The 24,019-nt window shown below is 48.4% G+C and overlaps 6 protein-coding genes across 6 annotated transcripts; 3 read left to right on the top strand and 3 right to left on the bottom strand.

Moving 5' to 3' along the window:
- Nucleotides 1-727: 727 nt before the first annotated feature.
- Nucleotides 728-1,641, top strand: DFJ58DRAFT_816896 (uncharacterized protein). The gene has a single exon (XM_041391769.1). It carries the CDS (start codon nucleotides 1,038-1,040, stop codon nucleotides 1,512-1,514), a length of 477 nt encoding a protein of 158 aa, XP_041237396.1. The 5' UTR covers nucleotides 728-1,037; the 3' UTR covers nucleotides 1,515-1,641.
- Nucleotides 1,642-3,179: 1,538 nt separating this feature from the next.
- DFJ58DRAFT_156592 (kinase-like domain-containing protein) lies at nucleotides 3,180-6,093 on the top strand. The gene is made up of 9 exons (XM_041378935.1): nucleotides 3,180-3,379; nucleotides 3,436-3,506; nucleotides 3,554-3,864; nucleotides 3,916-4,007; nucleotides 4,056-4,210; nucleotides 4,274-4,352; nucleotides 4,427-4,509; nucleotides 4,559-5,019; nucleotides 5,071-6,093. Exons 1-9 carry the CDS (start codon nucleotides 3,284-3,286, stop codon nucleotides 5,970-5,972), a joined length of 2,250 nt encoding a protein of 749 aa, XP_041237395.1. The 5' UTR covers nucleotides 3,180-3,283; the 3' UTR covers nucleotides 5,973-6,093.
- Nucleotides 6,094-6,509: 416 nt separating this feature from the next.
- Nucleotides 6,510-6,813, bottom strand: DFJ58DRAFT_734577 (uncharacterized protein; the record flags this gene model as incomplete). Its single annotated transcript, XM_041386513.1, has 2 exons — nucleotides 6,510-6,734; nucleotides 6,793-6,813. 2 exons carry the CDS (start codon nucleotides 6,811-6,813, stop codon nucleotides 6,510-6,512), a joined length of 246 nt encoding a protein of 81 aa, XP_041237394.1.
- Nucleotides 6,814-7,175: 362 nt separating this feature from the next.
- Nucleotides 7,176-8,789, bottom strand: DFJ58DRAFT_734576 (uncharacterized protein; the record flags this gene model as incomplete). Its single annotated transcript, XM_041386512.1, has 5 exons — nucleotides 7,176-7,787; nucleotides 7,849-7,977; nucleotides 8,036-8,296; nucleotides 8,353-8,712; nucleotides 8,772-8,789. The coding sequence occupies 5 exons, from the start codon at nucleotides 8,787-8,789 to the stop codon at nucleotides 7,176-7,178; spliced, it is 1,380 nt and encodes a 459-aa protein (XP_041237393.1).
- A 9,347-nt stretch (nucleotides 8,790-18,136) lies between these two features.
- On the bottom strand, nucleotides 18,137-21,418 carry DFJ58DRAFT_718946 (uncharacterized protein; the record flags this gene model as incomplete). The annotated part of the gene is given in 12 exon segments (XM_041384550.1): nucleotides 18,137-18,580; nucleotides 18,637-18,951; nucleotides 19,006-19,215; nucleotides 19,269-19,448; nucleotides 19,496-19,592; nucleotides 19,640-19,797; nucleotides 20,107-20,308; nucleotides 20,365-20,561; nucleotides 20,613-20,812; nucleotides 20,851-21,073; nucleotides 21,124-21,282; nucleotides 21,302-21,418. The coding sequence occupies 12 exon segments, from the start codon at nucleotides 21,416-21,418 to the stop codon at nucleotides 18,137-18,139; spliced, it is 2,502 nt and encodes an 833-aa protein (XP_041237392.1).
- Nucleotides 21,419-22,746: 1,328 nt separating this feature from the next.
- On the top strand, nucleotides 22,747-23,450 carry DFJ58DRAFT_908342 (acyl-CoA N-acyltransferase; the record flags this gene model as incomplete). Its single annotated transcript, XM_041395103.1, has 3 exons — nucleotides 22,747-22,907; nucleotides 22,951-23,330; nucleotides 23,374-23,450. The coding sequence occupies exons 1-3, from the start codon at nucleotides 22,795-22,797 to the stop codon at nucleotides 23,448-23,450; spliced, it is 570 nt and encodes a 189-aa protein (XP_041237391.1). The 5' UTR covers nucleotides 22,747-22,794.
- Between the last annotated feature and the right edge of the window lie 569 nt (nucleotides 23,451-24,019).

Here is a 24,019-nt window from a genome sequence, read left to right as displayed (position 1 = left end):
GTGTTGACGATCACGCAGGGTATGACTCGCATATCCACATACTACATAAGATGAAAAGTTGAAGTTATTTTTTTTGCCAACAGAAAGATGAACTTACTATCTGCAACATCCGAAGAGCTCCACCACTTGACGTGCTATTGTCGTGCTCAGTCTCAGACAGCAAATAACTCTAGCTTTACTCCAGCACAGCTCAACGCAATCGAGATCGCCACTACATTCGACGCGGAGCATTGCCGTCTCATTGAGGCCATTCGAAGTGAATTACTCGAAGGTGGTAATAGCAAGCGACCATTACAACTTCTTGTCCAGCACCTCAAGATTTATGGTTAGTTATAATATCTTATTGTAACAAACACTGAAAATAGCATACCAGACGCAGAGTGTCATGAAACCTTTCCGCCGGTCCTCCCCGCAACTAAAGAGGGCTCAGCCGGACAACCTAGTCTGTTGGATGTCTGTCTCCACGAGTATCGGCCCGTCAAGACTCATGAAGAGTCACGAATGTTTTCTCTCAGCCTCGACGAGTTCTGCGATGTTTTTGGTTCGTGACAACGAATTTTGAAAGAAAAAACTGAAATGCTTCATAATTTACCATTACAGGCCTTTCATCCGCAGAGGTCCGTCGGAGGGAGTCCACCAATCTATGCACAAACGAGGCAACCCCTAAAGGATTTGCAACCGTTTTAGTTGTATTCCCAACGGAGATTGAAGGCGGAGCATTACTCCTCCGCCAGGGACATCACGAATGGGCCATCGATTTCGCGGAACTGTTCGCAAGGACGGCGCAGACATCTGTGGCATTTCTTGCGTTCTACGACGACGTACAGTTTGCGGTCAGAAAAATCACGTCAGGGCATTGTGTGATAATTACATATCGCCTACACTTTCCAACCGATAATGACATTCCGCTCGCCACCCTTGAGAGAAAGGGTGTTCACGACGTGAACTCACTGACAACAGGTATCACCGAATTGCTTTTGGATCCAGATATTTTGCCTGAAGGCGGATACCTGGCATTTGGCCTTCATGATCAGTACATGTCTACGTCTGGGTCTGTGGTCGATGTCGGCAACCACCTGAAGGGCAGAGATGCAATGATCGCATGCGTTTTAAGCTCCCTTTCCATCCCGTGGTCAATCCGCATCCTGTATCGAAATATTGGATGGACGGAATTCAGTTTCTTGGCGGATCATATAGTCGATCTTTCCAGCCACGACGAGGTCCACTACTTGATGGAAACACTGGGGAGTCCTGAAATTGTTTGTTTCGTAGGGGCTCGTGGTGAGCCGGATAGAAAAAGGGCCAGGTTAGACGAAAATGCGACGGAAGGCAAAGACGCAACAGATATCATGTTAGTTAGCACAAGGCCTTCTGCATGGAGTTTCCACTCGCATTATGTTGCAGGCGGCCGAGAGGTGATGATGGGAAACCTCTACGGAGACGTATGCATCATAGCGGAAAGACCATCATTAGCCATGATACGAGGAGGAAGGGACCAAAGAATGGAGGGCTAGATAATTCATAAGTAAACGTAACTTTCGGAGCGTAACCTGGAATGGCATGAATGTGTGCCATGATATGCCTTGAACGACAGTTATGTAGAATAGCTGATCAACGTACCCGCCAGTTTCTACACTAAATTGGCCTCTGATCTTCGGCATATGCAACAAGAGAAGTTTTGAGTGTGTCACTGTGCTCGCATTGCTGAAATACCGCAACGATGAGTGTAATGAGGTACTCAGCAGGGCCCAGCATGTTTTTATTTAGTCACATCTGGTTATTCCTCAAGGGAATATACCTTCATTTACAGGAAATGAAAGGGACGAAATAAATAATCGAGTGGGACTAATAGAGTAAACTTTGCTTGCCTAATGTGCGTCCAAGTGCTTGTCGGAGGTTAGTTCCATCACTACACTCACGCAAGACAGACCCCAGCATACCGAGTTGATGGGATGTCAGAGTCCATCTCGAACCTCGGCGGCGCAAGTCCGACACACACAATCTGCGCACGTTTTACTGACATATACGCAGTCGTCCTGGACATGAATGTCACAGATACTGGTAATTAAACGGGGCGCGAGAATAAATGACAATGTACCAAAATGAGAGCTTCGTTCCTGCCATCTGTGAAAGGGTACGTAAGTTTACGTGTAGAATCTTGGGAGTATCGTACTGGAATGTGAGCCCATGATATCACCATTGAGATTTGGTTGGTCAATCAAATTCCTAAGTGAGAAGTCGATTAATAACTTTCAAAACACAATGGACGAAGAGGAGCGTACGGAACGAAGTACATGGCATGATATCGGGCTATCATTACCATATAGGTATTAGGCACATTTTCCTCCGTTCTTTGAAGCGTCTTACGAGGATGGTGGCGGCCGCGAGAACAACTAGTAAGACATCGTAGCACACAATGGAGATGGAGGTATAGATCGCGGGCATAGACCGAATGTTGAAGGAAAAAGTGCAGTACTTGGCGTTCGGAGTTATCAATTCTTTGACTGTAAAACGAGACGGCGTCAGCTTGCAGCCGATCTGATCCGAGCCACGACAATTTGCCCGAGAAAGCGTTAGGTCGACTATAGAAATAAATGTATATCCCTATCAAGTGGGCGACGATAAGCAAGAACAAACCCACTAGAACATAAAGCAGGAGCTTGAATTGGTTGCATAGTGCGTAAAGACGTCAGATGAGAATGACTACGGATGAAAAATCGGTGAGCAATATCAGTTGCCAAATGCATAACTTGCCTTCCGCAAGGCAAAATACACAGAAGCGCCCCATTCCATTAAAACGAGAATATCGTAGCCGATTGCATGACGAGGGAACTGCAGTTTGGATATGAATTATACTTGAAGCTGAATGAGATGTCAACAAATGTTGAGAGATGAATGACCGTGAAACAAGCTTGTGACGGCGTACGAGTTCAAAAACGTGGTTCAGCCTATTGAGCTTTTTCCTGCCAGTGCCAGTGAGCGCGCGTGGTACCGCCAGCCTTCGGAGCTCCATGTTTGGTGCATGTACAATGCACATTATATGTGAATTGTGGATGTGGTCAATAGACCAGACAATTTGAATGAGTCAAGCCATTGAACTCATGCCAAACACGACAGAAATCACGGTCACATGACGAATATAATCGATACGCGTGACATGTTCAAACTTAGAGGGTTGTGGCAGTTCCACTCGCGCCGTTTGGCAAATTTATATTTTGACTGGATCTTGTAAAGTTGTTGTTTCATCATACCATTACCCTCACCGCACACGTTGTGCAACATCATGAACAACTTTCTAGAACTGTACGAGCCTTTGGATATTATTGGCAATGGTTCATTCGGAATCATTCGTAAAGTCAGAAGGAAGTCGGATGGCCAGGTAAGCCCGCAAGTGATATTCATACATAGCTATGGAATTGACGTTCTTCGTGGTAGATCCTTGCAAGAAAGGAGCTCAACTTCGAGAGAATGAGTGACCGTGATAGGAAACAAATCGTTGCTGAAGTGTTCGTGTTCAAGTTGATTTCCGCTGCTCCAACTCATCGCTGTTCAGTAACATCTTGAAAGATTTGCACCACGAACATATTGTACGATATCACGACCGTCACGTCGACCGAGATGCTGGCATCTTGTACATCCTTATGGAATACTGTGGCGGAGGGGATTTATCCACTGTCATAAAGCAGGCGCAAAAGTACAACCGACCCGTGCCAGAGGACACGATTTGGAACTACTTCATGCAAATTTTGCTTGCGCTTCATTATTGTCATCACCCTGGTAGCAATGGACGAACAGGTAGTGGCACGTTCGAAGGTGATGCCAAGAGGCCGCAGATTCTACATCGAGACCTCAAGCCAGATAATGGTAAGTCATTTTAAGATCATGCCTTACTTCAAACCAACCTTTCATCTGCAGTCTTTTTGGACCAATCAAATACCGTGAAACTTGGTGACTTCGGCTTGTCAAAAGCGCTGTCCCAGGCAAACTTTGCGAATACATATGTTGGGGTAAGCTTTTTGGCTGGAGCTCTTTCATGACTTAATTCAGGAAACCAGACACCATATTATATGTCTCCTGAGCTAATGCAAGAACGGGCCTACGATTCCAAGTCTGATATCTGGTCTCTGGGCTGTCTCATATACGAGCTTTGCGCCCTGAAGCCGCCATTTCATGAAGCTAAGACTCATGCAGAATTGAGTATATTTATACGGTCAGTTGCATAGATGAATTCCCTCTCAGCGCAGCAGAAAAATCTGAACTCCTACCTATACAGGAATGGCCGGATACCTCCCTTACCGAAAGGGTACAGCCAGGCGCTGTCAAGTGTCATCAAAGCAATGTTGAACCTTAATGTAAGTATCGTATCATACGGGGTGCACACTACGGTCCTCGTCTGTTGTACTGCTTATTCAACAACCCTTTGCAGCCCGCGATGAGGCCTTCGGCAGTTCAGCTTCTCCAACACGAGCGCTTAGAGCTCGTTTTCAAGGTCTCAGAGACTGAAAAGATGTCAGTTTTTGTCGCAGGATTCGCAAATCACTCTGAATACCTTTCACAGGCTCACTACAGTGAAATCACACAAAGTAGCTGTTGTTACGAAAGAGCGGGAAGTCGCTGCCCGTGAGGCAGCCCTCGCAGAACGGGAAGCACGGCTAGCATCCATTGTATCCGAAAAAGATCACGAAATTGTCCGACTCCGCGAGCTCTTGGGACAGGCAGAGGCCCTCTCAGAACAACGGCTACGTGATGTGCGAAAACGTATGGAGGAAGTGATGGCGCTGCGTGAGGAAGAGCTCGAACAGCATGTGCGCCAGCGTGATCAGGAACTATTTGCGTGGTGGACAACAAGAGAGCAGGAGATAAGAGCAGGGATGATGAAGGAACTAGAGGACAAGGTGAATTGGGTCCGAGGGAGGGAAGAAGAGCTCGAGGCAGAGCAGGGGAAATTGGACGAAGCAAGGCAAGATTTAGAACTGAGGATGAAAGCAGTAGAAGAGAAGGCTGCAAACGAAGCTAAAGGTTCAGACGATGTTTTTCACACTTTCCAGTTGCTAATTGCGTCAACTATAGGATACAAAGACAAGACACCCCTAGAAGAAGTGAAAAACCTCCTTGCACCTCTCGCGCAGATGACTCAGGACTGCCGCCTGCGGTCTGCCCAACGGCGGTCGCAGGACGTTTCCTTCATGAACACGACCATGACGCTCGAAACCCCGATTAACCGTCCCATCAAACCTGTCGTACCCTTTTCAGCGATGAAAGGTGTCATCTTGACAGATACTGGCGAACCGTTAGCAACACCTACTCCAGCTCAGCTCGTCGAGCTTTTCGTCAAATCACCAAAAGTGAATATCGAGTTCGCCAAGATATTTGACTTTGACGAGGGGGCTGAGAGCTCCGATGCAGAAGGGGAAGGTGACGCCGACTTGCCACCTTCCCCGTCGAAACGAGAACGAAGAAGTCCCGAGATGACTGCCTCAGCCTCGTCATCAAGAGACCCGAATGTTGTCCCCCCCACACGTCTACGCAAGCCGTCCATGCGAGGATCTGTTCGACGTGCGCCTCTCCGGAGAACTGCGACTCTACCGGCATCTGCCTCCGACCCTACAGGATTCGCATCCTCATCACGACCCTCGAAGTCAACAACCTCACGCACAGAGTCTACAGATGCTTGTACGACCACAAAGACAGCGCCCCCCATGCCGACAGAATATGACCTTTCTGATGAAGAAAATTTACCGAGTCCTTTCCTCAAGCGCATTGAACGTGAACGAGCGATAGCTCCTGGAACTTTTCGGACGACGAAACGTCCAGGCCCCGGCAACCTCTTGCGCATCGTCGCAGCTGCGAACAATGCCAAGCAGGGGAAGCAACCTCACGCTGCAGGAATGACCGGTCATAGCACTCGGCCGTCGCTTGCAGGTGCTCGGAAGGCGAGTGAGGAGGCACGGAAGGCATTGTCACGATCATGACATGTAGTGTACTGTATGTAGAATCATTTTGTTTTATTGCATTGATATTTTAATGAACCCTTCGTGGTGTGGGTCACGTATAAGTATACGTAGAAATTCGGTTACCTTTGATGGGTGGTATGTCGGAAATTTCCCGCGTGCCTTCGAATTCAATTTAAGACATTTTAAGGGACCTTTTCACACGGCACACTTACAATGCATGTTAATGGTGTACGATAAAATTTCAAGGCACTTATAATGCCTGTCCAAATTATGTTAAGGCATTGTAATGATCCTGGGTAATGCGGGATGAGCCTTACATTTTAAGGCCATGAAATGATAGTGTAAGCATTGTAAAGGGTAGCAAGGCAAATTCAGACAATTTCAAGACTCGTCGCTTGTATTTCGATGCTCTCGCTGGAATTCCCAATTAATATTAATATTAATAATGGTAATAGTAATAATAATCACAAAAAAAAAAAACAAGTGCGAGCGGAAAGAGTATTCAGCGGTAAGGAAGGTAATAGAACGATGTTGGTACTATCCAGTGCAAGATTATTAGTGAAGCTGAGTGCGAGTGGTAAGGAAGATAGAATTATGTTGCCAATGGTATCCAGCAGAGTGGTGAAGCTGAGTGCGAGCGGATGTGTGAGGTGAATGGGAGTAGGAAGACGGTCCTAAGGAAGGTAGAATTATGTTGGTATCCTGGACCAGTGCGAGAGTGGTGAAGCTGAGTGTGAGCGGATGTGTGAGGTGAATGGGAGTATTATTGGGAAGACGGTCCTAAGGAAGATAGAATTATGTTGGTATCCAGCATAATAAGAATAGTAGTAAAACTTACCATGATGTTGAAGGGTGGCATTAATTGATGCAGTGCGAGCGGATGCATGTTACAGTAGTCGACGAAGGAATTTTCGGAGCTGATGACGACGTCTGTTCAAAGGAGGAAATGGTTGAAATGAAAGAAGTCTTAATGGAAGCGCTGATAAGAAAAAAGCTCAACTTGTTTGGCCTTGTGATTATACTACCCTAATTGGGATGACTTAGAATGCGGCTGAATCAAGAGGTGCGCAATGTGCTGTTGGGCGGGGCATCCGAGAATTAATAGCTGTGAGACGCATCAGCGTGCAATATGGTAGTCAGGTAAATCAACTTGCATGGTGCAAAAACTCCGTTGTGTAGGTAAACAAATCAGAGGGTGACAAGATCAACAAATTTAAGTAACTACTTTCTCCCTGACGCCTTCCTCGCTGTCATTTTGGCACCACCATTGCGTGTAACACGCTTGACTACTGGAGGAGGAGCCAAAGGAATGACAGGGACCACGTCTGAGTCCACGGGAGTCTGAGCAGCCTGAGCAATAGCTCGACGTTGAGCTGCAGACACCCTACCACCCTTGCCAGAAGATGCGGATGGTGGCAAGTCAGTTCTAGCGGCATCGAGCGACAGCTGACCAATGTCAACTTCGAGTTGGAGTTGCGTGGTGGTGGCAGGCCCTCCTGGATTGCTGATAGACATAGATGTCAGAGCATAAGTAATGTGTGAAGATGTCGATGACGGAAGTTGTGGTGCGGAGGCAGGATCTTCTAACTGCTGTAAGAAGTCGTCTTCCCAGGTGTGAGGTTGGGAAGCAGAGGGTAGAGTAGCAATACCACTAGTAGCTAGGACTGAGCTCGTGCCGAAAACCTCCTGGTTGTAATAGTTGATCACACTCGTAGCCCATGGGCTGCGCTTGAATAGTCGCTCCAAGTAAAAATCAAAGTCTTGTGCATAGTCAATTTTCGTGGCTGGTCCGGTTGCGGTGAGCTCTTGATCATGCGTTAACAAAAAACGCGCCTGAGAACGAGACGAGATCAGCATGCATGCAAAAGTTCGAAGATTATACTAATGCACTCACCACAATAGCAGCACCTGCAATCAGACCTTCCGTGACACACTGCATAGACCAACGCTGACCCCTGGCCTTCGGATGTCCTTTGGTCTTCCCAGACAGTGAAGCCTTCCCGAAGATTTCGACTCGGATGATCTGAGGGATGGAGTTAGTATTAATGTACTGCTCGACAGCAGCTGAAAACGTCGCGCACCTTGGCCATGACTGGTGTTTTGAGGAAGTCGTCTGGAACGAGAGCAGAAGGATCCATGAACAGAACGGGGGCTAGACGTGTATACTTTTCTGCACCGACATCCTTCTTTAAAAGAGTGAGAAGTTGTGCATTCTCCTTCTTTTTGGCAGGCTCGTCAGTGAAGACAGTCGGGTCGAGTTTTAAAGTAGAGAAGATAAGACCAGCGCAGTCCTTGAGACTATGCAGTATGTTTGACCTCTCGGAACTAACCGCAGCGCGAAACTAGAGTATCTCATGCGTAAGGGTTGATGCGCAGACAGAGGGAGAATCGGACATACCACTGATCCAAACTGTGGGTAGGTCTCCATCGGTTTATGCAAAGCCTTGGGAATGCACTGATATAGCTCGGCCATTGCACCATTGAGCTTCGCTTCAGGCGAAGACCAACGCGTATCGCTGCGTGGATCAACGTCTGGCTGGGGTTTTGTCGGAAAGAGCCCGCTCATGACCCAAAAGTAGTTGAGCATGGCGTACATCTTGCCCGCACGGGTAATGTCATTGTCGATGGTTGATGTCTTCTTAAGGACTCGGTTTCGGCTGTGTGCAGGGATAGCAGCCTGAAGCATCGCATGGTCTTTCTTGAGAGCGCGCAACTCAGACCGAACCGCAGTATAAGCTTGTTGCGCCAGTTCTAGTGCCTAGAGATTCAACTGCTACATCAACCGAACCAAGAGAGTGGCAGCATGAGTAAACTCACCTTGCGGACTTCGTGCATGGGCGCGTCAGGCTGAGGAATTGTCAAGACTGTCCTCAGGGTGTCGAGTTTGCTCCGTGCATCAAACTCATTGTCTTGCTCATCATTTCCAGATTCGGACTCAGTATCCTTGTTAAGACCGTACTCAAGTAGTATCGGATCCGAAGGGCTTCGGCCTCAGCTCGTGCGCTGTGCCCCTTTCCCGAGTCTTGCCCCTTATTTCAGAGAGCTAACGTATCGCGTATATAGAGTAACGGCCAATCCGGATTGGATCCGGACTAGAAACTAACGGGTGAGGACTGTCCGAAGACAGAGGCGGATATGTAGACTATAGGAATCTATCCTAAGTCTCGGAGTAGACAAGAGTAGCGTACTCAAGTCCGGATGGATAACGGAGGGACTCAGAGTCCAGACGGAATGAGTGCAATCTAAGATGATATTCGAACTGATCTACTACAGCGCATATACAAAGGTTTATATACTACGGATAGCTAATGGAATGATCAATAAGCAAAGGTGCGAGGCTATGTACGAAAGTATAAGCAAAGTCTAAGTGGAGCGTATTGGTAAGTTGGATGGATCACGAATCATGAACCGGGAATGAAGTACAAGTAAAAGCGGATTCGTAAGTGTAGCGGATCAGTAAGCAAAGCGGAAGTAAAGGATAACCGGTATACCGGTGTACAGGAATACCGAAAGGGGATGAACGATAGTTAGAGTTATATGAACAGGAAATGAAATAAGAATCAAAGCGGATCTGTGGACCGGACGACGGATATGTTCATCGGATCTGGATCGGATCTGAGATCCAGATCATCGGATCTGTAACCGGATATATGGTATATGACAGTATCCCCCCCTTAGGGCCGATCCCTAGAGGCACAAGAATCAGCGATCCGGAACGGATGGTATGAGTGCGAGACAATGGAGAAGCTGATGGGAGAAGTTGCTGAGTTCGGATTCTGACAGATATACGGATGCCAAAGCGTCGCAGGGTGTTCCTTCCTTTCCCTACTTTTTCACTACCACTAGCTTATCTCAACCATGACTGATAACGGATCCGGCTCTAAGAAGACCGCTAAGCAGACTCTGGCGGATATCCAGGCCGCGCTGGCTGCTGCTGAGGCCGAGGTTCAGAAGGAGGAAGAGGCTGAAAAGCTGAAGCAACAAGCGGAAGAGGCGGAACGGAAGCGCTTGGCAGGGATTAAGAAGATTGAACGGGCTGAGGCCCGAAGGGAAGCGGAGGAGGCTAGGCGCAGGGCTATAGTGGCGGAAATGGTGAGTTATGACTTGTTCTATCGGATCCGTCCCTTATCGGATCCGTAGTCTCGCGCCATCTCAGCGGATAAGGATGGGGCTTGTACCCGCTGCGCTAAGAAGGGTCGGGCCTGTCTGTGGTCCGATGCGGATAGCAATTCCTTGGTAAGTCATCCTTGAATCTTCGGATCCGTGACTCTTAACATCCGGATAGATCAAGGCTTGTAACGCGTGCCGGAAGGACAAGGCTCCTTGTCCCGGACGACCTGGAACCGTTACGGATTCCACGTCTAAGAAGAGGCAGCGCGCTGCTGAGAACCCATCTCCAAGAGGCAAGGGTAAGAAGCGCCAGCAGAGTCCGACTCCGGATCGGGTGGGGACATGGAGATGGATGGCTGAGGATTTTCGGATCTGCCTTCTCTGCTACTAATGTACTTGTATATCCGCTTTGTATATTCATTGTATAGCAATAGGACCGGGTTTGTCTGGATATGCAGTTGTGGAAATCCGAGACTAGATCGGACGCGTTTCCGAGTTCCGTGGCTAGTAGCCATGAAGTCTCTTCGTCTGTTCCTTCGTATCCGGACCATCGGACGAGGTATAAGAGTTGGCATTGTCTTCTACGACGGTCCAGCTTAGAGTCTAGGATTTCGGATATCTCATATTCTGGTTCTCCGTCGACTTCGACCGGAGGTGGAGGAGGCTGGATCCGATTGGGAATTGTGTTCGGAACGGATGGTTCTAGCTGTGAGACATGGAAGACGGGGTGGACGGATTTCATGGATTCGGGAAGTCGGATGGTAAAGGAATGGGTACCCGGACGGGATATGACTTCAAACGGACCTAGATTCTTTTCCGAGAGTTTCTTAGACGGACGAGTGGACCGGAAGTACTTAGCCTTGACAAAGACTTGGTCTCCGATATTGATATCCGGAGCAGGTTTCCGTTTAGCGTCCGCAGGTCCTTGATATCTTTCTTGGGCGTGAGCCATTTCTTCTCTAAGGAATTGGTGAAGGTCGTCGAGGTCTAAAGCATAGTCGCGAGCGCGGATGGAGGATAGATCGCGTTCCGGATGGACGGATATGTTTGGATGATAACCCTTATTAGCAAAGAAAGGCGATACTCCGGTAGTAGCACTTGGAGCGTTATTGTAGGCAAATTCTGCTAAGGGAAGTAGTTCCGACCAGTTGTCCTGTTGATAATTGCAATATATCCAAAGGTATTGTTCCAGGGTTTGGTTGGCACGCTCGGTTTGTCCATCCCCTTCCGGATGATATCCGGATGTGAAGTGGAGGACCATATCCAATGCTTTTCCTAAGGATCGGAAGAAGTGGGATACAAACTCTGTACCGCGATCCGAGGTGACATGGGACGGAACTCCGTGCTTGGAAAACACATGAAGTAGGAATAGACGAGCGAGATCCGGAGAGGTAATGGTATCGTGAGTCGGAACAAATATTGCTTGTTTGGATAAACGATCTATGATAACGAGGATGGCTGTAAAGCCTGATGAGTCCGGAAGTTGCTCTATGAAATCCATGGATATGGAATTCCAAGGCTTTTCCGGTATGGGTAGTTGTTTGAGCAATCCGTAGGGTTTATGTCTCGGAACCTTGGCTCGGGCGCAGGTAGTGCAGGACCGGACGTAGTCCTTAACATAGGTGCGTATACCCGGCCATGTATACTCGCGTCGGATGAGGTCTAGGGTTCGGTTTTGACCAAAATGTCCGGATAAGGGGTGATCATGAGTATTACGGAGGACGCGAAGTCGAAGGTTATCGGATTCTGGGACATATATACGGTTGTCGCAACGGAGGAAACCCCTATCGTCCACTGTCCATCTCGGATCTGAAGGTACTGGAAGATGGTTGGTTGCAATAGGGTCATTAGGAAGTGCGGTCAGGATGTCTTTCCGAAGGTCATCAATATCCATTAGAACAGCTGCTCTAGAACCGGAGTTGCTAAGGTTGAGGCTCGTAGGGACGAAGCTAACTGTTCGGACGTGAATACCGGACGGAAGTTATGAGGGTTAACTCGAGCGTAGTCCTTATCCCCCTCTTTGGGATAGACGTCCCAGCGTCTAGTAAGGGAATCCGGTTTAACTCCGAGTTTTCCGGGACGGAAGCGGATGACAAGATTGAACTGATGGAGGAATTCCGACCAGCGGGCCTGACGGCGAGAGAGGAGTTTGGTAGTGGCAAAGTACTCAAGGTTTTTGTGGTCCGTGACAACATCTACAGGCTCGGCCGAGCCTTCTAGATAATGTCGCCAGGTCCGGAAAGCTTCATATATAGCTAGAAGTTCCTTATCGTGGGTGTCATAGTTAAGTTCCGGAGCGGTTAGCGTTCGAGAGTAGAACGCTACCGGACGAAGCTCTGAGTCCGGACATACTATGGATAGTATTCCAGCTATAGCGTAGTCAGAGGCATCGGTTTTCCACAACTATAGGAACATCCGGCATCCAGTGCGTAAGCACCGGAGCCGTAGTGAAGGCTTTCTTGAGTTCCTCGAAGGATTTCCGACATTCATCGGAAAAGTTCCACGGAGCATCCTTGCGTGTAAGCCGTGTTAACGGAACCACGATATCCGAGTAGTTGAATATAAACCGTCTATAGAAATTTGCGAATCCGAGGAAGGATTGGATATCCTTGACTTTCCGAGGTTCCGGCCAGTCAGTAATAGCTTGGATCTTATCGGACGACATAGTTAAGCCGTCCGGAGATAGGAGATATCCGAGATATTCAACGGAAGTGGAATGGAATTCGCATTTTTCGGGTTTGGCATAGAGACGATGTTTACGGAGTCGACGGAGTACTTCTCGGATGTGTTGCTTGTGGGACGCAAGGTCATGGGAATAGATGAGGATGTCGTCCAGATATACGATAACGCATACATCCAGCATATCAGCAAACACGCTATTGACAAAGCGCTGGAATGCTGCTGGAGCATTAGTGAGACCTTCCGGCATCACCAACCATTCATAGGAGCCATAGCGCGTTCGGAAGGCAGTCTTCCATTCGTCCCCTTCCGCTATCCGGACGAGATGATAAGCGGATCGGAGGTCGATTTTGGTATAAACTTTAGCACGGCTCGGAGAGTCTAATAGGTCGGCAATGAGGGGTAATGGATATCGGTCTTTCTTAGTGATCTGGTTGAGTCCACGGAAATCCACACAAAGGCGGAGGGATCCGTCCTTTTTCTTGACAAATAGGACCGGAGCTCCGTGAGGAGAGGATGAGGAGCGGAGGAGTCCAGAGGCAATATTTTCATCAAGAAACTTCCGGAGGGCTGCAAGCTCGACCGGGGATAGAGAATAGATAGTTCCGAGGGGAGGACTAGTTCCTTCTTCCAGATCTATGTTCAGATCATAAGGACGATGTGGAGGAAGCTGACCAGCCTTTCCCTTGTCGAAGACATCCGCAAACTCGTGATAGTCCGAAGGAATTTGGGATAGATCCGGAGGATCGGACAATAGAGAAGCGGATCGGAGATCGACACCGGATGGTCGAAGGTATATACTGAACTGGACCGATCCTTCTAACTTGCAGGCCCGGCAAAAGGCAACTGCATTGATTAGGGATATATTAGGAACAGTGTTATCAGCGGAGGGTACGGATGTAGTCGGAGGAGGTATGGTTTCCGTCGGAGGAGGGATATCCGAGGACGGAAGTGACGTCGGAGGGGTCGATGGCATTCCATGAGATGTCGTCCGGAATTCGATGCTGCCCAAAACCCAGTCAATCAACGGATTGTGTCGGGTGAGCCAGCTATATCCAAGAACGATAAAACAAGATGAATCCAAAGGGGTAACGTAGAACGTATCAGAGGTGACTACACCGGACGGAAAGCGGACGGACAAATCTATAGCTTCGGAAATAGTATTATTACAAGTACCATCAAACAAGCGGAGCGGAATCGTAGGTATCGGATATGTAGGGATTTTGTGTTTTCGGATGAACGCAGTATCTATGAAACAATGAGAAGAACCACAATCTACAAGAGCTGGAAATTCGGATACGGATGGAAGTAACGGAAGTGAAACATATGGACAGAGGGAAGTCGGATCCGAGAGCGCGACAGCGTTGAGTCTTAACTCCTTTGTGCAGGCAGAGTCAACGCGACCCTCTTCCTGCACGGAGCTAGGAGAGTCGCGGACTATTTTTTTGTCTCAGTAGAGACATCCGGTTTGACTTCCGGAGCGACTACTGCAGCGCGGCCTTTGGCAGCACGCGAAGTAGACTTGGTGCATTCCTGAGCAGTATGACCGGGTCCACCACAGAATAAGCAGAGTTTCTTGTCCATCCTTCTCTGCCGCTCTTCGGACGTTAACTTTCCGTCCTTACCCAGCTTGGAAGTAAGATCCGGAACCTTAGGAGCGGACGAGTTCGAGGACGCGGATGGCTTTGTAGACTTCTGATCATTGGAGTTTCCGGATTTGTGATTTCCGGATCCGGACGTATTGGAGTTCGTCCGGTCAGAAGCAGATTGCTTAGGGGTAGTGGATGAAGTGGGTTTAGCTTCTCGAGAGATCTCTCCCTTCCGTTCCCAGTATCGGGCGTCGATAGTCTGAGCGAGGACTTTGTATTCGGAAAGAGTAGAGGGTTTACCCATGCGACTGATTTCATCCTTGATACGGGCCGGGAGTCCGTTGTAGAATTGGCGTCGTAAGGCTCCGTCGCCCCAGCCACGAACCTGTGAAGCAAGACGCTGGAATTCCACAACGTACTTGTTGATGCGCTGTCCATCGCGCATGTGGAGCTGTTCGAGCTGCATTTCTGCATCACCGGATGGGTCATGAGGCCCGAAGTTGGCTTGGAGTTCAAGCATGAACGCGGAATAGTCATCCATCCAATCCAGATGATCGTCCGAATCATCGGACAGGAGATCCGGTTCAAACCATTCAAGGGCCATACCCTTAAGGTAGGATTGGGCGAAGTTGACTTTAGCCCTTCCGGTACGGAAAGCCTTAGGCTTGCTCTGGAAGTTAAGCTCACACTGGACAAAGAACGCACGGAGCTTCCGTGGTTCGGATCCGTCGAAGGTATCCGGTTCTCGGACTTTGACTCTAGAATCTTCGGATGCGGGCGCGCGACGATTATTGCGAGCAAGGTTATCGATGGCTTCTGAGAGTCGAAGCATAACGCGGTCTTGTGGGTTTAGACCGTCATTTTCATCATCCTCAACATCCGGATCATCATCCGGATCACCACCGTTATCATCGGGTGGATTACCAGGGAAATCATCATCACCATCATCGGGATCATCATCGTCCGGAGGTCCTACGGCAGGAGTGCGTGTTGGGGTTTCCGGGTGTCGACGATTAAGGAGTTCGGATATGGTTTGAGCGGTTCCGTGGGCGCTAACACGGCGCTGAGAGAAACTGGTGAAGGTGTTGACTATAGGTGTCGGATCACGACGGAGGGAGGTTAGTCCGACCGCGTGCAGAGTTGTTTGTGTCTTGGTAGGAGGCATGATAGATGTTAAGTAACTCGGAAAGGTATGAGTTCGAATATACTGTTAAGACCGTACTCAAGTAGTATCGGATCCGAAGGGCTTCGGCCTCAGCTCGTGCGCTGTGCCCCTTTCCCGAGTCTTGCCCCTTATTTCAGAGAGCTAACGTATCGCGTATATAGAGTAACGGCCAATCCGGATTGGATCCGGACTAGAAACTAACGGGTGAGGACTGTCCGAAGACAGAGGCGGATATGTAGACTATAGGAATCTATCCTAAGTCTCGGAGTAGACAAGAGTAGCGTACTCAAGTCCGGATGGATAACGGAGGGACTCAGAGTCCAGACGGAATGAGTGCAATCTAAGATGATATTCGAACTGATCTACTACAGCGCATATACAAAGGTTTATATACTACGGATAGCTAATGGAATGATCAATAAGCAAAGGTGCGAGGCTATGTACGAAAGTATAAGCAAAGTCTAAGTGGAGCGTATTGGTAAGTTGGATGGATCACGAATCATGAACCGGGAATGAAGTACAAGTAAAAGCGGATTCGTAAGTGTAGCGGATCAGTAAGCAAAGCGGAAGTAAAGGATAACCGGTATACCGGTGTACAGGAATACCGAAAGGGGATGAACGATAGTTAGAGTTATATGAACAGGAAATGAAATAAGAATCAAAGCGGATCTGTGGACCGGACGACGGATATGTTCATCGGATCTGGATCGGATCTGAGATCCAGATCATCGGATCTGTAACCGGATATATGGTATATGACAATCCTCAATAGCGTCGAGTTCTGCTGCGAAGTCGTCTGAGGAATCTCCAGCCTGGGGCATGACAATGAAACTAAGACACAAGAAAGTTAAGTCTGAACAGTGGAGATGAGGCACAACAATTTCACTTGCCTGGTTCCATGTTATAAAGACGTGACCCTGCACAGGGCCAGTTGCTCCGCAGCGTCTTGCCGTCCTTGCTGTTGACATGCGGCATGTTTAGTTCAGCCTTGGCAAAGTCGACATGTAATAAAAGCTGCAGGTCATTTGACTTAAGTACCGATTACTATCAAATGACTAATGACTCACCCTGATATCGCTCCAACTAGGAGTCAGTCTACCATGAGGGCAGTGTCCATACCATGGCTATTATGACATGTATTATTAGTGTAGTTAAGATAGAAAAACACGACAATTTGGACTTACAGTGGGACAGATACCGGAACATGCTGGGATTCGGCCTTGGGATGTGCTGGTGAGCCGGCCTGATTGGACTGGGAAGGATCAGCAGGGGAGACATCTGCACGTCTGTGGATTGATGTGCTGTGCCATTAAGTGTTGCAGTATTATTGGCAGCAATGCCGTTTGGTGCAGCGATCAGCCTGACTGAATCGCCATCTGACGTAGGAGTGCCAGCATGGTTTCCATTGACTCCGTTCGTGGAAGCGGCGCAAGGGGGTGAGGGCTGCTGCTGCACTACAGTAGGCGAACTCGGGGATGCAATATTCCCAACAACCGGAGGACGCATGGCACCGTTTGATGAGATGCGCATTTGCGGAATGGCAGATGGCGGTTGCATCGCTTTGACATGCGCCTGCATGAATATCGGTACATAGACTGGTGACGTCGTGGAAAGGAAATGTTGGGTGTTGATAAGCATTCTAAAACAAACAGGTAAGCGCTTGAAGAATGTACTGCATGTAGTCCTACCTCCACCACGTCCTCATACCCGTGGTCACGTTCCTTTTGGGCTTCTTTGCTACTCTTTCTTTGTCGAATGAAAGCTCTTCGTCCTCTGAGAAGGCGTTTCAGGGGGGGAGGGGTGTTGGAGGTGTTTGGAGGGTCGGTTAGCGAGGAACGGCACGTCGAACTTTGCCAATGATTTCGATGATTTCGCCCCTGCCTGTGCCTAAGCCCATGCTTGCGTTCGCAGTAGCAGTTAGTACCCAACGAGGGAAATTTGCGCTTGAGCTCGGCAAACTCAAAGTGCTTGTCCCAAACCTGTAGCGTTTGCTGTGTGTAGTCGCGCTTAAGATTTTCTCGACAAAGGAGTGTTTTGGCGAGCTCCAGACCCTGCATCAACTCGTAGATGTGGGAGAGCGGAGCTGAGCAGTGCATGGTGTGGGCAGAGGAGATGGCTGTGTCATTGGAGATATGGGAGAGCGGAGCTGAGTATTGGTGCAGAGACACTTTTTCTGCGTCAAATACCGGCTCTGCGAATGTGGATTCGGCCTCAAGTGTAAGAGGGTTGACGCGAATAGTGTCCAGCAAGCCATTGATTGCCTGCCGACATTTGCGAAGAAGAGGTAGATCCATCAAGGCCAGCGCAAAATGTGCTGACCTCACCCTGGACAATACGTTCAGCTGATTCCCTTTCGCAAGTGGACCCAGGGCAACCCTTCTCCCGTGAGACCGACTCTGGGACCTTGGTGCGGATAGCTTCCAGATAACAGAGCGCTGTTTGTAGAACGCTGCCTGACGTCATGGTGCGGGAAGAGGAGATGGCTGTGTCGTTGGAGATATGGGAGAGTGGAGCTGAATCAGAGTGCAGTCAGACGAGGTGATGTTAAGAAAAGAGAGACCCACGTACATATCTGGACATTGTAGTTCTGATTCAGGGTGCTAGAGGTGGAAGTGAAATGGACGAGACATTGGAGCTCATCACTGGCGTTCTGGACGTGACTTCATGCGCACAAACATGTCACTATCGATGTGGTCGACCACGAGGAATTCATCTCGGTGATCAGGATCAGGGAAACAAACAGCGCCACGAATGAAAGACTGGACTGGAATGAAGATTGAACTTGCCCTTGGGACGGCTTTGACACGAGTAAGTCGTAGATCACGGTCCAACCTGCGAGAAGCACCAATGCCAGCAGTGAATGGCTGAACCAGTGCAAACTCGAAGGAACCAACATCCAGAAGCTGACAACTGAATATAAAAACAAGGCGAACAAAGACCGATACTTCCTGAGTGAGTTTTATAAGTGCACAGTCATAGCGCGGGTGCCCATGGAAGCTTGGAGTGCATCGGAGGTAGTCAGTAGTTTGCTTCCAGTCGATGGAAGACTCGTAGTGAACTTTGAGATATCGATGTTCGCGAATCTAGTTCAGAAATACATAAATCAGTACAAGACATTTACAAAACAAGATCAACTCACCAAGAAGTTTGTGGGTATGGTAACCCATCTCTCCAGTCGATATCCGTACGTCGGTAATGAGTTGTTGATAAAGTCAGAAAACTTCTTACGAAAGCCTTGAAATGCCCGATCCAATTGGCCGCTGTGGTTCTCGATGTCTTGGATGGCTATGGGCTGTTGTGTCGAACCAAGTTTGATGTGCCCCTCGAAAGCAACGGGATTCGGGACTTCATCGTCATCATTGCCCTCTTCTGCCAATGTGCGCCGGTCGTCAAGTACATCCACGTGCGCTCTCAACATTTTGACTGCAAATTTGCGCTTGTCAACACGGAGTATCTAACGAGGTCTTTACATGAGCGAACATCAGATACTATGATGTTAGAAACATACCTGGTCAGCGACATCCTTTCCATTCGACTGGCGCTCGTAGGCCTCTTTGAGGGGGCCATGAAGCTTCTCATTCGGACGGGTGCTGTAGTTGCGTACTACACCCTTCATTCGGATGTCCCTAGTTGCGTGCTTCCAGAGATGCGCCTTTGGAAAGTCCCAGTCAAGCTTAAGACCCTCGATGGGAGAATTGAGAGCGCATTCGATGTAGTCCTAGAATGTGTGATCAACAATCTATTTAAAAAGTGAATGAACAAAACATTTACCTTGAGTGCGCTATCAAAAACAAGTAGTTCAGCATCAATTGCTGCCAGCGTGCTTGATGTATGCACGTCGAGACCAATATAGCTGTCCAATTGCAGATAGCTGCTAATAACGCGGAGAAGTTTGTACCCTTCTGGGCTCGTCCTCTGGTTGAAGACGTTTACCGCAGAATAAAAGACTTGCTGCGCAGCAATCAGTATTAGAAAGCCAAAAGCCTCATGATACATACCTTGGATAGATCTTGCATCTTGTTACCATCACTGAAGGTAATGTGGATGACGGTGCTGAAATGATTAAGATTGCGCCATCGAGGGAAACTAGCAACCCTACCGAAGGTCATGAGTTGATGAGAATCGCGATGTGAATGACTTACTGTTTCTCAACCTTTGACTCTTCATCACGTCCAAGTGCTTTGAGGATTTTCTTCAACTCCTCAAGTAGGTGCCTCCACATGCCAAGATGGAGAGCATGAAGGCGGTCAAAACTGATGGCTTGATGAGGATCAGAGTGGGAAATGAGCCAGAAAACATTCTGTTGATGTATTAGCAAAGATCAGAATTGTATGGGATAACGAGATATGAAGGAGATGGGCAGGAAGAGGAGAATTATCAGATAACTAAAACACAGAACTATGGGGAATCTTGCCGGAGGTCCAGTGCGCGAGCATCCCTCTGCTTTAAAACAGCGAGAGCGGCAGTCTAAAAGGATTGAGGTCCAGTGCGCGAGCATCCCTCTGCTTTAAAACAGCAAGAGCGGCAGTCTGGAAGCTACTCTGCTTGAACCTGTAATTTACAAGCAAGCGGAGGCGAAACGAGAGAGTGAATATCACTGCTGACTTACCGTGACAGCGCGCAATCCTAATGCCTTGAGAAGTTCCTCGCCTCGAGCTTTGCTGACCTTGTAAACATTGAGTGCGGCTATTGCTTCTTCCACTGATCTAAATGCAAACGTCTTTGATAGCTCACTAAGTTCCTCGAGTGGTACAAGACATACCGGACAGGGACATTTGCTATGGTGGCCGCGAATGAGAGACATCATGCATCTAGAAACAGTCTGATATCAGATTGCGGACACTGTGTGTAAGAATACAGAACTTACTGTTCTTCATAATCAGCAGATAGTATCAGAATAATGGGAAACAGCCAGCGTGCGATCTTGTCATAGCAAGTATGTGAATAGCCAGACTTTGAGTATTGCGCGACCAGTTCCAACAGCTTTAAGAATGCCTCGTGCCATACGACACGCTTGAGGTTTACGAACCCTGGCTTGCCTTTTTCGTCTGCATCTTCAGATACCTGCAACTATAATGAGTCACGTCAGAAGATTCAATCAGAATGTTGACGTACGATTGGCAACCACCCGACAACACGGCCACCACCAATACCCTCTCCGTTTCGTATGCCAACTGGCAAATTCGCGCAACGGACCATGACAGGATATCCCTTTACTGTACCATGGGACGACAGTCTTGTCTTGTCCGCGTACAGGATGAAGCAGAACGGAGCAGCCTTAATGTCATTTGGAAGGCGACTCTGGTTTGTTGATGCTGAGTGAGAGTGGATAGTAACATTAAATAGATATTACATGCCTGTATGTCCCACCATCGATCACCCGTCCACGGCTCGTTGTAAAAGCGTTCAAACTCCCTGCCGTTATGCTTGAAAACTTGTTGTGCGTCCCAGACAAAATGCGGAGCAAGCAGCGGATTAGCTAGCAAATCAAGGGCCCAGTCCCACAGAGGCAGCGCATGGGTCTCATATACTCGTTGTTCTTTCTTATAAGGAACGGTGATGTCGTGTTTTACAAACTAATTCACAACATATATCATACAAAATGTGAGATTAATTAATGACATACTGGCGTCACCTGAGCCGTTGCGTGTTCCCAAGCTTTGCGCAGCTCAATGTCATTTTTAAAAGTGACTCGGCTCTCCCCTCTCGATATGCGGCCAATAAGCGCAAGGAGCCCGTCAATGTGTGACTTGTTGAGGGCGGCATTGAGTGCGATCTCCGCAAACTCGAAGTCACCACGGGACAGAAGGACGCCAGGGCTCTTCATCTACGGGAAGCTCTTCCTCAGGGCGCGTATTGACGCCAAACTCCTCAAATGTTTGAAGGAGCGGTTCACGACGAGCAGAAGGATGATAGACCATTTTGAATTCAATGGGTTGTGGAGGAGGTATTGCAGGTTGCGGTTCAACAGAACCTCGCTGGCTGTTGGCTATGCAAAAGAATCAGTAAGCGATACAGGTGAATATGGTGCACGCTTACCTAGGCTACCAGCACCTTCGAAGTTGCCATCGTAAGCTTCAAAATCACCAGCGTTTGGGTTATCTGCTGGCAACACAGAGTCAGCTAGTGTCAGTTGGCATTGTAGGGACACGCAAAGAATATGCGAGACATACCTAGAGGACCATGATCTTTGATCGCAGGGGGCGCGTTCTGAATCCCAGCGACTGATCGCGATGGGCCAGTGCTGGGCGTTATCATGCCCATGTCAGTGTAAGCCTGCTGCCGAGCTGCATACCTCAATATTGTCAAAGGAAACCATCAAGAATGGGTAGCAGAGGACTCACCTCTCCTCTGATCTCGTGCATATTGAAGGGCAAACTCTGCTCGTTCCGCCTTGGTGTCCTTCTGCTTCTTGCAGCTTGCTTCATGCTTCTTGAAGCCTTGGGTCTTGAACTTCTTGCTACAATGCGGGCATGAAAGCTGCCCTGTCAGAGTTTCTTCTGAGAAGTTGTATTGGCTTCAATGAGTGCGAGAGGGACCCATGCTGATAGCGACGATGCGATACTGTACAATCGATGAACATTATTGTTTATCGATATCATTTCATAAGACAATCTCACGCTTGTGATGACCTCAGCCGCCCTTGAAAGGCGCTTGTAATGTACCTTTTAATGCACATGACCCAAGTCGTAAGCCGGCGGCATTACAATGGCATGTAACTTTTTTCCGACATATCGGTGATGGTTTTGTTGAGAAGTCATTATAAGATGCGATTGTTAGGGCCAGCTGCAGTCGGGCGGGTGGGCGAAGTTCAATTTGATGGTAGTTGGGATCCATTCATAGCAATACTCTACTCAATGCGGGCAGCGTCCGCATGTTGCGGCCATGTGATAAATTTTATTCCTAGATCGTCATCGAGCAAAGGAGTACTCGTCTGGGGAGTTGAAGGGCTGTCATGAATGCTGTTTGCTGACTTTCGATCACATTTCCTTTTTCGTAGTACCAGTACTTACATCTTTTTCATTTCGGCTTTCTCTCCTTCCCAGTTTCGTGCTCGTCTATTTTGATAGGTATAACCTACGTTCCTGTATTTCTGTATTCTAACGTCGTCTATTTTGATAGTCGTTGTGGCTGTCGCTCGGCGTCTCGCCTCGGCTCTTCTCTCTTCTGATAAGGGCATCACTGTGACATCAGGCACATTTTGCCGGAACACCCCATTACATAAGTTACGCGCGACCTTCTTGCTTGTCCCAGCTCCGACCGACAAAACAGGCTCCCACTAAAGTGGGTATCGGGGATGATCGACACCATGCCCATGACACACGCAGATCTCGCATCCCTGGACCTTATGTTCCTTCAAGAGCTCATTTCACCGGAAGTTTCAGCACAGCTTCCCTCAGGAGTCTCCAAGTAAGTCGATCATCGGCTCTCTCCCATTGATTTCGCATTAGAGGACACAGATGCGTCCGCTTGTATCAACAGACTACAAACGCAGACATCTCGATGTCCTTTCCGTTCTATCCATCGTCAACGACCTCTGCGAGGTATTAGCGTGGGTCAGCCAGTTCCACGCCATGCGCGCAACCCCGAACGCATATTTCTCCGTCATCATCCTCGACAAGGCGAGCGATAAGATTGTCGGAGTAGGCACCGTCTTCATTGAGCGCAAGTTCCTCCGCGGTCTTGGGAGAGTCGGCCACATTGAGGATATCGCCGTCGACCGAAGCCAGCAGGGAAAGAAGCTTGGTCTCCGTATCATCCAGGCCCCCACGCATATTAGTGAGAGCGGCGGCTGTTATAAAATCATCCTGAACTGTAATGACACCAACATTCGCGAGTTCCATCCCACCATAGACTTTCGCTTAATGTCCCACAGCTTTCTACCGAAAGTGTGGCTATGTTAAGAAGGAGAAGGAGATGATGAATCTAAGTATTTTTTATAGTTTTTACTAACAGAATGCGCAGGTAAAGTCCACGCCAGAACGTGTTGATCACACACCAAAACTTTGACTTAACGTCTATCCTACACTCCTACAAGCGCTCCGTTCACCTTCTGCCGTGAATCACAATAAGTACACTACGTTTGCCATTGTCTTTTCCTCTTCCTCTTACAAATAGCATTCGAATGTCCCACCGATATCGCATTCTTGACAGTACAGTGTATAGCTATCCGTGTGCGAATGAATCTATGCGTAGGTCAAGCACGACTTTCTCTAACGTCAGCCTTTGACATCCGTCGAATGTCGTCGCATAAGTAGGTCCTTATGCTCTGGAGTACTATGGGCAAAACGGATTGGTATGAAATGTGCGAGTCCGCATCACTGCCCTTCATAGATTTGTCCAGGTTCAAATCACTCGTACCGGAGCTTGCCTCACATCACCTTCCCTTCCAATACAGCTGGTCTGTAAATCACGCACAGTTTTCCCTATGAGTAGCATTTTGGATACCCACCGTGACAACACCGTGAAAAGAGCACACCGAAGCCATGCATGGCATTTTTAAAACTCCGCTCGCCCGATTC

The sequence above is a fragment of the Suillus subalutaceus genome (assembly GCF_016647625.1).
Source record: "Suillus subalutaceus strain FC151 chromosome Unknown DFJ58scaffold_181, whole genome shotgun sequence".
Taxonomy (NCBI): Eukaryota; Fungi; Basidiomycota; class Agaricomycetes; order Boletales; family Suillaceae; genus Suillus; species Suillus subalutaceus.
The sequence above is the reverse complement of the archived record's forward strand: the minus strand, read 5'-3'. Positions and strand labels throughout refer to the sequence as shown.

Bases quoted from the DNA above. Each gene is read 5' to 3' on its own strand.
- DFJ58DRAFT_816896 (XM_041391769.1), top strand. From the start codon at position 1,038: ATGTCTACGTCTGGGTCTGTGGTCGATGTCGGCAACCACCTGAAGGGC.
- DFJ58DRAFT_156592 (XM_041378935.1), top strand. From the start codon at position 3,284: ATGAACAACTTTCTAGAACTGTACGAGCCTTTGGATATTATTGGCAAT. The intron at 4,353-4,426 runs GTAAGTATCGTA...AACCCTTTGCAG, and splicing joins AAGCAATGTTGAACCTTAAT to CCCGCGATGAGGCCTTCGGC. The intron at 4,510-4,558 runs GTCAGTTTTTGT...TACCTTTCACAG, and splicing joins GTCTCAGAGACTGAAAAGAT to GCTCACTACAGTGAAATCAC.